General features: G+C 55.6%; 7 protein-coding genes across 7 annotated transcripts; 4 read left to right on the top strand and 3 right to left on the bottom strand.

The window, feature by feature from the left end:
- Window positions 1-666: 666 nt before the first annotated feature.
- GNI_026410 (CPW-WPC family protein) lies at window positions 667-2,208 on the bottom strand (the record flags this gene model as incomplete). Its single annotated transcript, XM_011136135.1, has 2 exons — window positions 667-1,986; window positions 2,110-2,208. The coding sequence occupies 2 exons, from the start codon at window positions 2,206-2,208 to the stop codon at window positions 667-669; spliced, it is 1,419 nt and encodes a 472-aa protein (XP_011134437.1).
- A 15-nt stretch (window positions 2,209-2,223) lies between these two features.
- On the top strand, window positions 2,224-3,742 carry GNI_026400 (activator of Hsp90 ATPase, amine-terminal protein; the record flags this gene model as incomplete). The annotated part of the gene is made up of 2 exons (XM_011136134.1): window positions 2,224-2,307; window positions 2,426-3,742. 2 exons carry the CDS (start codon window positions 2,224-2,226, stop codon window positions 3,740-3,742), a joined length of 1,401 nt encoding a protein of 466 aa, XP_011134436.1.
- A 173-nt stretch (window positions 3,743-3,915) lies between these two features.
- On the top strand, window positions 3,916-4,728 carry GNI_026390 (glucosamine-6-phosphate deaminase; the record flags this gene model as incomplete). The annotated part of the gene is made up of 1 exon (XM_011136133.1): window positions 3,916-4,728. One exon carries the CDS (start codon window positions 3,916-3,918, stop codon window positions 4,726-4,728), a length of 813 nt encoding a protein of 270 aa, XP_011134435.1.
- A 277-nt stretch (window positions 4,729-5,005) lies between these two features.
- Window positions 5,006-7,940, top strand: GNI_026380 (putative transmembrane protein; the record flags this gene model as incomplete). The annotated part of the gene is made up of 2 exons (XM_011136132.1): window positions 5,006-7,468; window positions 7,563-7,940. 2 exons carry the CDS (start codon window positions 5,006-5,008, stop codon window positions 7,938-7,940), a joined length of 2,841 nt encoding a protein of 946 aa, XP_011134434.1.
- A 117-nt stretch (window positions 7,941-8,057) lies between these two features.
- GNI_026370 (glycosyltransferase-like family 2 protein) lies at window positions 8,058-9,939 on the bottom strand (the record flags this gene model as incomplete). The annotated part of the gene is made up of 2 exons (XM_011136131.1): window positions 8,058-8,469; window positions 8,540-9,939. The coding sequence occupies 2 exons, from the start codon at window positions 9,937-9,939 to the stop codon at window positions 8,058-8,060; spliced, it is 1,812 nt and encodes a 603-aa protein (XP_011134433.1).
- Window positions 9,940-10,366: 427 nt separating this feature from the next.
- On the top strand, window positions 10,367-11,406 carry GNI_026360 (putative transmembrane protein; the record flags this gene model as incomplete). Its single annotated transcript, XM_011136130.1, has 2 exons — window positions 10,367-10,412; window positions 10,481-11,406. The coding sequence occupies 2 exons, from the start codon at window positions 10,367-10,369 to the stop codon at window positions 11,404-11,406; spliced, it is 972 nt and encodes a 323-aa protein (XP_011134432.1).
- Window positions 11,407-11,522: 116 nt separating this feature from the next.
- GNI_026350 (lipase) lies at window positions 11,523-13,067 on the bottom strand (the record flags this gene model as incomplete). The annotated part of the gene is made up of 2 exons (XM_011136129.1): window positions 11,523-12,518; window positions 12,561-13,067. The coding sequence occupies 2 exons, from the start codon at window positions 13,065-13,067 to the stop codon at window positions 11,523-11,525; spliced, it is 1,503 nt and encodes a 500-aa protein (XP_011134431.1).
- Between the last annotated feature and the right edge of the window lie 166 nt (window positions 13,068-13,233).

Here is a 13,233-nt window from a genome sequence, read left to right as displayed (position 1 = left end):
GGGGGGGGGGGGAAAAAAGAACTGGTGGTCTACGAGAATACTCCCTCCCTACAGAGTGGCAATACATTCATTGTTTGTGGTTCCTTTGTCCACACACAACGGCCACGAGGGCCAAACTGTGGGCCCTGGGAACCGTAATGTGTTAGGAGGTGAAAGTCGACGCCATCCCCCCCCCCCTAGCGACGTAAGAGATAGCAAGGTTTTTTTGGTGTTCTGAGGGGGCGTAGGAGAAGAGCTACTTTCTGGGAGAAGAGCTAGAGTAGCAACCGAAAACCAGTAAAGGCGTAAAAGAATAACTAACTAACTAAGGGTAATATGGACCTCTGGACGCGCGCTATAACAAATTAGACCGAGACAGTATGTACGGGCTCGCGCAAAACGGGCTCGGAATCGAGCGGCAAAGCATTCAATTGTGGTACAAACTATTGAGTAGAAGCACGAAGGGCTTACCGACGAAGGGCATACACTGTCTATCTACCTAGCTAAAAAGACCCCTGGGACACTTTCGGCCAAACCGTGGGACACCCCCGGCCAAACCGTGGGACACCCCCGGCCAAACCGTGGGACGCGTGTTTTCCATGTGGCGGGTTGCGTTGATAGCCCGAAGTGACGCTCCACTGGCAAGCGGTTGGTTCCACCAGTCCAGCTAGTTCTGCTAAGTCTGGATCAGTACTGATCGCTTTGGGTTCTCCAGGAGGGAAGAGTGACGACTTGGCCTTTCATATTTATCGGTCCGTTCGCAGCCGACTCCGCGTAGGGTTTGTCACTGGGAGCCTCTTCGACAACCTGTTTCGCAGCCTCGGTCCAAAGCTCCGGGGCGGAGTCCGAGAGACAAGGGAAGACGAAGCCGCAGTGTTGAGAAGCTGCTTGTTTAAACGACACAGTGTCGACCATCGTCATGGTCGCCGGACAACGGCCAACGTAGCTATCCGGAGCCTTGCAAATGCTGCGACTGACGCCGTTTTCAGTCACTCCGACTGAGGTCGTGCCCATACCGGTTGAGGTCGTGCCCATACCGGTTGAGGCGGTGCCCACGCCGGCCCACCCCGTTGAGACCCAGCCGAGTGGACAAGGGTAGGTGAAGTCCTGAGCACAGTCCGGCAGAACGGCCGCATCCGACGCACAAGGCCAGCGAGCGCCACACCAGATCTCGAAATGTAGCTTCTCCTCCTTACTGGACGTTGCAGTCACACCAAGTACTTCCGCACACGTGTCGTGTCTCTTTAAACTGGCCTGCTCCTGGTGTCTTGTCCGGTGGCAGAGGTGGTCGGAGTCATCGACTTGCCAGCCAACAGGGCACTGGAATTGGTCGAAAAGCTTGTCGCTAAGTTTACACGCTTGACAAGGGTAGCTGACTTTGCACCTGGTTTCGAGCTCTCGCAGCAAGTCGACTGTGAGTCCCCCCACGGCCTGGATTCCGGGACAGGGGCCCTGGTACCAGGTGGGTGCTTCACACTGAACCACGTTATCGAACAAAACCTCTTCCCAGCCAATGGGGCAAAGGAAAGTATGATAGTCCTTAATACAGTCGGTCATGCACGGCCAGGTCACGCCGTTGGTCAGCGAGAAACTCCTCCGGTCAGACTCGGTGGCGGCAAACCCAGCAAAGGTCTGCGGTCCTGACTGCTCGCTGCAAATCCCATCGGAGCTAACACTCCAGCCTTCCGGACACGGGACCGTATAGTCTTGTACACAACCGCTCACTGCACAGGGCCAATGAATACCGTAGTCGTTCTCCACATTCTGCTTCGCTTTGGTGTCAACCGGAAGAGGAAAATATGGCTCCTTCGAACCTGTATAAGACAAGCCCGCTATGCAATATTCAGACTTGTCCCCCACCGCCCAACCGTCAGGACAGGGTGCCGAATAGTCATGAACACAGTAACTCTCGAATACCACATCCGGGTCCAGACTCGTTCCTTGGGACGACACGCGATCCGAAAAGCTTGTCAAAGTACTCGACACCTGCTCAATCGCCTCTTGACCCTACAACAGCACCATGACCAGAGTACACGGCGCGTGACAATGACTCTGCCCAACGCAGAATAAGTCCCCCCGTGAATCTGTATCCCGAATGAGTTCCCCCAGGTGGTGCAAGCGGCTGCGTACAGCTTTCGACTCCTTCGCGGATTCAGCCAGAGCGGTTTCCGAGAGGAACTCATGTTTGAGGGCGGCTGCAATTTTTAAGCCGCAAATCCACAGTCGCATTTTTTGAGCAACAGAATGGCGGGCAGCGAAGACTCGTTCGTTGAAGATAGCACTAAGATAGAACATGCTGGTGTTTATAAGCAGCAGGGCAACGATGAGGTAAAATGACTCTGGGGTGAAGGGCCGGTTGGTAGCATTCGCTATGGCGCCGAGTGTGGACACACAGGCACACACTTTACTCTTGGGTCGTAACGTTGTGTATGGTTGGTGTGTGTAGTTGAAAGCTGGAAAATATGTGGAAGCGATTGCGCGTTACGAGGAAGGTCTAAAGGCGTTGGATGGTTGTGTGGACAAGCACAGCGCGGCGTTCAATGAATGCCAAGACTCGCTGAATGGCAACCTATGCTTGGCGGCAATGAAGAATGGACAGTGGTATGTCGGAATCCACAGTGCAAACAAGGTGTTGACTAACTCTGTGCGGAACCCGGCCTTGCACCAGAAGGTTCGGTACCGTAGGGGTGTGTGCCACCTGGGGGTGGGTAACTTTGACGAAGCAGAAACGGACCTGAACCAAGTTGTGCAGGCTGATGCGACGAACACAGAGGCCAAGCGCCGGCTCCAGGAGTGCAAGGAAGAACGGGCGAAGGCGGCGAAGTTGGAGAAACAGCGGTTTGGCGGCAAGTTGTTTGGCGGGAAAGACAACTTGTATGCAGACCGAGAGGCCGAACGTCTCGCGAAAGAGAAGAAGGAACGCGACGACTACGCCCAGGATATACTCAGCAAAGACATTACTTTCGAACAGTGGCGCGAACGCCGGAGACAAGAAGCGAAAAAGGACCAAGAAGCTACAGCTTCTTCCGAAGGCTCTCCAAACAAGGGCAAAGAGTCGCCAGCCAAAACCAAAGAGTCGCCAAACAAGAGCAAAGAGTCGCCAACCAAGAAAGCTGCTGCACCCCCTAAGTCGCAGTCCGCCAAGGTTGCAGACGAGCTGGTGCTAGATGAGGAGGACCTGAAGATCATTGAAGAAACGAAGAAGCGAGGCTACTGTTATTTCCGCAAACAGCTAACAGAGGAAGAAAGGAAGTTAAAAGATACTGTTCATGTGCCCCAGAAAATGGTAGAAGAACAGCAGCCGTCACCTAGCAAGAAGGGAGTGTCAGATTGGAACGCGTCCGGAGCGACATACGAGGAGAAGGATACGACTAAGTGGTGCATCTCCATGCTCACTAACCAGCTAGAGAACTCTAATTGTACCGCTTCAGGCTTGGCGATTGAGAATATAAACGCCAAGGACATGGCCGGAGACGCCCAAATCATGGTCGTCCGAGGACGGGTGAGGCACTTCTTCGACTTCAACCTCAAGCTCGAATTTGACATGCTCGACGGGGAAAAAACGATCGGCCATGCGGTCTGGACTATTGACTCCATGAGTTCTGAAAATCTTGACGGATTCTTGAACTTCAAGCAACTCAAATGGCAGACCACTCCGCCCCTACAGTACGTGGACCGTCTACCCACTATGCTGAACCACTTCAAGGACACACTCCGGGCCGGAGTGGACACATTCTGCAAATTATATGACGAGAAACACTAACCCTTTTTACGACTTTGCAGCAACCACACACGAGCTTGCAACACGAGCTGAGGCTGTGACCTGAGGGTCTCAACCGACCTGAAGAGAACACGAACATGAATTGTGGTGGGACGTGCAGACGATGGGACATGAAGGTTCTTTGGTGGGTCAAAGTTTAGTTTTTTTTTTAAATAATGAGACTTCTTCCTCTTGAGACCGCTGAGGATGTGGCTACTGTGTCTGCCAATTACATTGTGAGCAGAATCAATAATTTCAAGCCTACTGCGGAGAAGCCTTTTGTGCTTGGTTTGCCGACTGGGTCGACCCCGGAGAAGACTTATGCGGAGCTGGTTAGATTGAACAAGGCCGGTAAGGTATCTTTCAAGCACGTGGTAACGTTCAACATGGATGAGTACATCGGTTTACCGCGGGACCATCCACAGTCTTACTGGAGTTTTATGCACGAGAATCTATTCAACCACGTTGACATCCCTGCGGAGAATGTGAACATTCTGAACGGGAATGCCGAGGACCTGGAAGAGGAATGTGCGCGGTACGAAGAGAAGATCAAGAGCTACGGCGGCGTGGAGCTTTTCATGGGCGGCGTTGGCAATGACGGCCATATCGCGTTCAACGAGCCGTACAGCTCCCTTACATCGCGCACTCGCATCAAGACCCTGGCTCAGGATACACGCATCGCGAACGCACGATTCTTCGGAAATGACCCCACCGCCGTGCCCCCTAAGGCTCTCACCATAGGCGTAGGCACGCTCCTGGATGCACGCGAACTACTCATCCTCGCCGTTGGACATGCCAAGGACCTCGCCGTCATGCAGGGCGTAGAAGGCAACGTCAACCACCTCTGGACAATCACCTGCATCCAACTTCACCCCAAAGCCGTCATGCTCATCGACGACCCCGCCAGCGCCGAACTTAAGGTCAAGACTCTCAGGTACTTCAAAGATCTCGAAAAAGAGAACATAGCCCGGTTGAGCACCAAACAGTGACTGACTGACTGACTGATTTTTCAAAGCATTTTTATACTTTACCACGATCGACCCTACCTATCACGCTCAACCCTACCTATCACGCTCAACCCTACCTATCACGCTCAACCCTACCTATCACGCTCAACCCTACCTATCACGCTCAACCCTACCTATCACGCTCAACCCTACCTATCACGCTCAACCCTACCTATCACGCTCAACCCTACCTATCACGCTCAGAGCACACTCGACATAGTCAGTCCAATTCCACGCGGACGCACTCGACCGGAAAACCATGGCACGTTGCAGACCGTGTGAGGAGCCGCGGCTGTTACTGCTGGTGCGCAGGTGGATGGAGCCGGCGCTGTGCCTGGCGGGACGTATGTTATGTTGGTCTACCATATGTTTCCCGTTGGCGAGTTGCGTGCTGTACTGGCTGTTACACTTGGTCCTGGCGAGTGTTTCATTGCGAATTTTGTACGTGGCATCCTTCCTTTTTCTGTTCAACCTCGCGCAGCTGGGAGTCTTTTGGTTGTGTTCGCTGACGTCTAGTTATCGCGACTTCGTGCGTCTGATCTGGCGCCGCGATGCGGGGGGTGCGGACCGGACCTTTTTGAGCACGATCTTGACTTGTCGGGAATGGCACAGCGAACACACGCTCGTTGACCTCGCGGTCACGCTACTCGTGCCCATGCTCTGTGTACTCTTCCCTGTCCCCGAGTACAAGCTGGTTATCTCCTACGCCCTCCTCGGCACAGATCGCTGTCCACATCGCAAGACCAAAATACCTCACCGGCCTGCCCAATCTTTCTGCTCCATCGAGTCCGTCTTCCGCCGCTTCCTCGCCATCCGAGCACCAATCTTCCCAGTTGCTAGCGCAGACAGCTACTGGACACTAGACACACCCGAGAACCGCTGCCAAATCGTCGGCCTCGCCGTTCTCGATCAACCCCTCTCACTCACACGCTTACGCCGCCTTGTCGCCCAACGCTTCGTCCTCAGCGACTCCAAACTTCACAGCATACTCACACACGCGTTCGGCAGACTCGCCTGGCAACCACTCATCCTCCCTCACAGATGCTATTGGGGCGACCACATCCACCGACGTGGACGCAAAACGGATACCGTCACCATCCAGAAAATAGCCAAATTGACAAGAAACAATACGGACACCCAGACCAACCAGACCATCGGCCCAGCCGCCGACACCCTCTTCCGGGACACCACCTTAGACACGCGTGCGGCGAGCGCGCACACGCGTGCGGAGAAACGCGCACTGTCGCGGCCATTGGTGCGTGAAAGCGACCTTGACGTTGGTTCCGACATCGAGGAACCCATCACCACGCTCCGGCTGCCTCTGCCGTCTGTGCATTCGCCCGATCTCTTGCCCGATCTCTCGCCCGATCTCTCGCCCGATCTCTCGTCTGTTACGACCCCGCCTGCGACCCTGCTGGGCAGGACGCCTGCTTTTGACTCCCCCGCGATCCCGGCTGGTTGCTTCGACATCCGGAAGCACGTCTATCAGGTCGACATCGACGCAGCCGAGACGACGATCCACGAGGCCGTCTCCCAACTAGCCTCTTCACCCCTGCCGAGCGAGGCTCCGCCCTGGCGCATTGTCCTCCTCAAAATCCACAAGAGCGCAGCAGCCGTCTCGGGGTCTGAGGAGCCGAGTGGATCTGCCTCGGAAGACACACCAGACACGTGTGTGGTGTGCCAGTGCCACCACGGCATGGGTGACGGTACGGCGATAATGGCAAGTCTGTTGATGCACTTCTTTGACCGGTCGGCGGAGGTGGACCAGTTGGTAAACGGGTTTGAGTACACTTGGCGACAACGCGTGTTGGCCTGTGCCTTTGTGGCGTGGCAGTGGGTACGCATGCTCTTCTTCGGGCTCCGCGTCATTGTCTTCTGGGCGCTATGGTGTCCAAAGCCGCCGAGCACTTTCCAACCTAGACCCGACTCGCTGTGCACACGCAATCGACCCACCGGAATCAAACACCTGTCTCCGCCCGTGCTCATCCCCCTCCAGGCCGTCCATGCACTGCGCCAAAAAATACAACTCGCCATACACGCCTCCTTCCGCCCCACCGTCAACGACGTCATGCTCTGCTGCGTCGCCCGCGCGGTCAAACGTCTCCGCTCCGGCGAAGCCACTCGTGACCTCCTCCGCAAAGTCCGCGCTCGAAATCATGCACACACCCTCCACCAAGACAAGACACCTTGGAACAGCACACGCCATGTCGTCGCCGGCGAAAGCCCCGTACACTTCCCAGACCTCGGCTCACCCTCCTTTCGCGCTACCGAAGACGGACTCCGCTCAAAGGCTCCCACCCAACAGCAAGCCCTCGTCGCAGACCAGGCGGACGTACTCCCCTCGCACTCCAGCTATTCCTGCCAATTCGACAAACACGTTCAAATCATGATGCCCATGAGCACCAGACTCGCACCTCCCAAACAACTTAATAACGCAACCGCCACCGTCATGTGCAGAATGCCTCTTCCCTACGAAAGCGGTAAACCACACACCCACCCCCGCCTCTCACGCCCATCCACTCCGCACCACTCACCACTCACCTCAGAAAGGAAAACTCTCACCAGCTGGTCACAGAACATGACGCTGGAAGAAATCTCGCCACTCATGCACCTCTGGGACGTCAAGCGGGAACTGGACCATATCAAGACCAAACATGTCTCCTGGCTCTTCTACTTCCTTTCGAGAGCCGGAGCCCAAATACTCCCTGGTCCCATCATTAGCGTAAGTCTTCCCCTACTTTCGGCCCCTCAGTTGGGGTCCCTCAGCCGCAGTCTCTGTCTGTCTCTCCTGTTCATCATGCACGACTTTCTTGTAGTTTTTTGTAACAGCCATGGTGAACAAAGTGCAACTGCTGGTCACCAACGTGCGCGGCCCCTCATCGACAATATATCTGGACAAGATCAAAGTGCGCTCCTTCCAGTTCTGGCCGCCCGCGAAGGGCGAGCTGACGGGCGGCGTGGCCATGTTCTCACTCGGGCCGGACTTGCTAATCACCACGATCTTCGACGAGTGTGAACTGGTGACCTTGTTCGAGGACAAAGCCGCCTGGGACCAACTGACCCCCGCCGACCGCGCCGTGCTCAGTCAGTACCTCGCGAACCTGATCCGCAAGGAGTTTGGCGAGCTCACGCGGCACACCGACCAGCTCCTTAAGAAGAGTTGCTCACTCAAGAATCAAGCCTGGACCAAGTGAGGATGTCCGTATCGCTCGAGCTTCTCCTTGCGCTCATTGGAGAAGGTGAGAGGCACGTACGGTGGCTTCTCGTACGACTGCCAAAGCCAGTTGGCTTCTTCAGATGCGCAGTCCGCACTAGTCAATTGTTTCTACGAGAAGAAATATCGGATAAGACTCAAAGAGAGCACGCATCAAAACTCGGAGCAGTGCCGGGGCGGAACTTACATTTTTGAAGGCCAAGCACTGGCCTGTGCTCACGTGCTGAATGCGCGTGGCGGCCGACTCTTGCGTGGCCAGCCAGCGCTGATCTTCGTCTTTGCTGTCGCAGAATTTGTAGGCTGCGTGCCTGCCGAGGCAGAACTTTTCGTTGCTGCTCGCAACCACGTGGCTCCACTCGTCATTCCGGATGTAGAGCCAGGCCTGCGTACCCCCGTCACCGTGGCAGGGGAAGATGCCTGCACTTTGGCCGATTTCCGTGCGCTGCATTGTGTCTACGCACCACGTCGGCGCACGGACGGGCTTGATTTCTCCTAGTTTTTTCACGTCCCTGCAGAAAGATACATCTCGTATACATACACATAAACTTTGCACACATAGAGTATGCACAGGTCGCTTACTCCGGTCGGAGTTTCAGGAATTTGCTGTTGGTAGAGAAGGGCACGTTGTCGAGATACCACTGGAAGGGTTTGCACTGGAGGCGTTGTTTGAGCTCAAGCATGCGGTCGAGGTTGCCGGGTTCGACTCCGGCTTTGGGAGCGATGAAGGTGCGTGCGAGGGAGTAGTAATCATCGCACCAGAGACGCGCAGTCCGGAGTTTGTTGCGCACAATATCCTCGGCAGGCGAGCTGTAGCCGCCGCCCTTCTTGCGGTAGATATGGTAGGTCTTGCTACAGGGTAAACACTCGAGTCGGCCACCACACATCCAAGTACGGAAGCCCATCTCGACATTCTCACTGCCCCACATGCGGAAACCGTCATCGTAACCGCCGATGTGCCAAAAGTACTCGAGATCCACAGCAAACAGTCCACCCGCCATGGAGCCTGAAGGGATGGGGGCCGGGTCCGTTACCGTGGAGGTCAGACTGCTCTGCTCCACCATGTTCCACTTGAAACCTAGCGAGCACCCGATGCCGCTGTGCGTGTCGTACGTAAAGTCCTCAGGGTTGATCGACAAGATCTGCGGGAACACCACGCTGTTTGGCGACTCTTTGATCCTCGCCAACTGCGGCTCCAACCAGCCCTTGTTCACCTCCACATGCGAATCCAAAACCACCAAGACCTTGCCCGAGGCTGCGCGTGCCCCCGCCAATCGAGCGTGCACTAAACCCTTGCGCTCGGACAGCCGCAATAACTTCACCTTGGGCAGGTAGCGGATGTACTCCTCAAGTATCGTCTGATACGCTTGCGTCGTCGTGTAGTCCACCACCGCAAACTTGTCCCGCTGGCCCCATATGTAGTCGCTGTGGTCGTCCACCAAAATGATCTCCCGCACCAACTCTGGCGGAGTCGAGTTGAGTACGCTGTGGACAGTACGCATCAACGTCGAAAAAGGCTCGTTGAAGTACGTTATCACGATACTCGCGTCCGGCAAGTCTGCCACGTCGAACGTCTGCGCCTGACACACCGGCTCGCGGTAGTCAGGCACCACGCGGTCCAACGGCAGCGCCTCAGACATGTTGTGGTAAAACCCACCTAGCTTCAGACCCGCCTCGAAACCCCCCGGGTATGACCGAAGTACTGGAGGCATGTCCTTTGGAGTATACACTGGCGAGCCGTAATGCGTCACGCCGAGCCGGCCGTGCATCCGCTCCGAATTGGCTTTGGGGAAGGTGGCAAACGTGTTCTCCCATAGGCGGCTACCCACAGGGTACTTCGAGTGAAGTTTCGGGTTCGTGCCGTAGGGTAACTTCTTATCGTCTTTATTGTAATAGTATTGCAGATCTGCGATAACGCTGTCATTGAAGCCGGTCAAAACTGTTCGAGGCGTCGGCGCCTGCTCGAACACCACCAAAGGCATGTCCGGGTTATAGCCCGGCAGCGACCGACTAGACGCGGACTGCAGGTACCTAGTCACCTCACTGCTCACGGTCAAGCTCTCGGACTCATCTTTCATGAAGCGTGCGTTCTTCTCCCATATCTCCTGATGGGCATTCTCTGAGTAGCAACGCGATAAAAAACACCAACCATTCTCTCACCGTTAATTGCCGATGAACCCGTCGATCCCAGAAACACAAAATATAAAACGAGCGTTAAAAGCGAGATCGACCCAGCAACACCAATTATGCCCGGCCTCTTGGTCAGCCAGCGTATCGGCCGCGCCAGCCGCCGAGGTAGCGTCTTCGACGACCGAGAACGGATATCGCCGGGTAACATTTGTCTGGAAGCATGAAACTTGGTTTGGGGCAGTCTTTTTTCCGTACCAACTTTTTTTGATATCCAATTTAATGCGTGCCTCGTTGGGACTCTTTCTAGTGGGCACAGTAACTGCCGGTAAGCCAGCTTGGACTTGACAAACTGGATAGCACACGTGTGTGCTGGGCAATAAATACGTATTGCAGATCTGTTTGGCGGCGCCAACGAGCCGGTGGCGCCTGGTGACAACGTTCAGTCGGTTGTTGGGACGGGGTCCGTGCAGAATCCAGGTGTGGATGCTGCAGCCGTTGGAGCGGCGAGTGCGGATGGCGCAGAAGTGGCTGCAGACATTGCGGGTGGCGCTGGGAACGTCCTCAATGGCGATGCAGCGGTGGCTGGAGGGGCTTCAAGTCTGGCGCTGCCGGTTGCGAACGGCAACAGCTTTGCTGGCCTCGCTGCTCCTGCAGCGGATCCGGTACCCGGGGCGGATCCGGCGGCAGCAGTCGGCGCTCCCGTCGCGAGTGGCGAACTCGCGAGTGTCACAATCCAGGATGGCGCGGCACAGATGGTCGGCGCGGCGGGAGGCACTAACGAGGGTGCGGGTACTGACCATGAGGCTGGTATATTTGATCGTTTGTTTGGTGACAGCGAGACGGAAGACAAGGACACTGTAATGGCGAATGAAACTTTGCCGTTGGATGCGGAGGCTGCGGGTGGTTTGGGTGCATTCATCCAAGATTTTGCGAAGGAGTTGGGCCCCAACGCGACCGAGGGAGGTAATGACCTGCTCCGGGTAGCTCCGATGGGCATTTTGGAGAGTGATCTTCCCGTTGAACCGAGCGCCCAAAGCGAGGCCCAAAGCGAGTACCAGAGCGAGGCCCAGGGCGACGCTGGCCAAAGCGAAGCCCAGGGTGACTCAGACGCCATTCACTCGAAGATTGCTGAGTCCAGCGACCATACCGGCTCCACCATCGGCACCGTGGCAGCCGCCGGTGGCGTAGTCATGGCCGGCGCAGGCGCCTTCGGCATCTGGGCCAGAAAGAGAAGCGCCCGGAGACATACCGAACTCAGCAGGTTCGGATCACCGAGTCGGAGCAACAACGAGCTGCCCCGACGTTTTTTGCCTGTTTAAATAACCTAGCCAGAGAGCGATTTTATCGGAGAGCCTGGCTGGCTGGTCAGGTCGCTTGCAGAGTTGTTTTCGTTTGCAGCCGATCAGAGTGTTAAATAAAAGATTCAGATAAGGGTTCAGATTAGGGAGCACATTTTACATATTTCGGAAGCGTTGTTGGAGTCTTTGCCGAAGCGGTGGTTCATCCAGCATTCGTAGGCGCATGTGTGAAGTTGCGCCACCTGGATGGGCGCAGGGAAATAGATGTGGTCGGTGTCTACCTGTCGGGTAAAGAGGTTGAGGGAGAGCGTTCCGAAGGAGTCCTGGCGCAGATTGGGCATTGCTTGTTCCAGTTCGTAGTTTTGAATTGTGATGGTATTGGGCAGAGGGGCGTAGTAGTCGCGCATTGGGACAGGCGCTGGGCCGCAGCGCGGCATACCTTGCTCGGTGAGACAAGTGAGGCGGGTCACGGGGTCGAACTCGTTGCTCCATGAACGCACTGTAGCCCTCTCGGCCAGCAGTCGGGCTGCGGTCGGGTCCAACGTCGTCGGCACGCCGAAACCCACCAGCGCCAGCTTCGTCTCCGGCCACTTCGCCGAGTACAGCAACGTCTCGCCCGCCCCGAAAGCGCCTCCCATCGAGTGGCCCGTGATCGTAATCGATCGAGGGCCACCTGCACACGCGTTTGCAGGCCGCTTATTCCCCGTCTCGCCCGTCGTACTCTGTCCCGGCGTACTCTGGACCGACGTACTCTTGCCCGCCGCCGTGAGCCGCTCGATCACCTCGCCCAGACGACTCGCCAACGTAGTTGTCAGGTACGAATACCCCTTCACGATCTCGCCCAGCGCCTCCCGTGTGCCGTTAGCATGCTGATATTCCAAAGGCTCCAATTGTGTCACGAAGTCAATCAACCAATCATTCGGAAATATCGTCCCTCGGTTCACAATAACAAAGTCGCATTCGTCGTTTCTAAACAATAAAGAAAGAGGCGCCTTCTTCACCGACTGCGGCCTCAACCTGTTCAAGTTTTCATAATCCAAGTAGGCTACCGCCTCCAGTCCCCAACCAGGCAGGATATCATCAGACTGAATTTCCAAACCACAAGGGTACTCGCTCTTGGCATACTGATACAACTACAACACGACCATGGAAGGATGGAAGGGCGGGGGACTTACAGAGTCTACGGCGCTGAATAGCCGTCTGTCTATGGCGTGTCCTTCTTCGAAGGTAATGTTGACGCCGAGGTCGTGTATGTCTAGCTGGCTGTCCTCCTCGACAGGCGTGATCTTATGGGGAGGTAACCGGTCGCACCGAATGACAGGCTCCTTCGCGTGGCAGATTAGTTGCTGTTTCAGGATCGTGAAGGTGGTACAGATGTCTTTGTCCGAGGTGGTCACGGCGGCGCTCTCGCAGAGCACGTCGCCCAAGTTAGTCATGGTGGAGGCTGCCGACAGTGTTATATTCGGAAACACTGTCAACGAAATTCGATTGACCATCATATCGAAGATGTGGTTCACAATATCGCTCTGGAGGTACGCTTCCAGGCGGTCTTCAGACTCGTCGTAAATGTTCAACTGTGTAGTCGACGACACCTCCGCAGTCGTGTCATCCGCGTTCGCATGGGTGTCTATCGAATTAACGTCCATCGAGCCATCCTTTACTGTCGACGATCCTTCGAACATGTTTTTAATGTGGTTCCGTATGGTTCCAAGAGCGGCCTTTCCCATGAGCCGATCTTGATTGTAGTTCTTATGATTAACTTCAATCAAATCCCCGTCGGTAGTCTCTTCCTCATCCTCCAGCGGCAGGAAGCCTGAGAATCTTACTTTGTGTAGAGCTTTTCGGAGC

The sequence above is a fragment of the Gregarina niphandrodes genome (genome assembly GCF_000223845.1).
Source record: "Gregarina niphandrodes unplaced genomic scaffold scaffold00003, whole genome shotgun sequence".
Lineage (NCBI taxonomy): Eukaryota > Apicomplexa > Conoidasida > Eugregarinorida > Gregarinidae > Gregarina > Gregarina niphandrodes.
The sequence above is the reverse complement of the archived record's forward strand: the minus strand, read 5'-3'. Positions and strand labels throughout refer to the sequence as shown.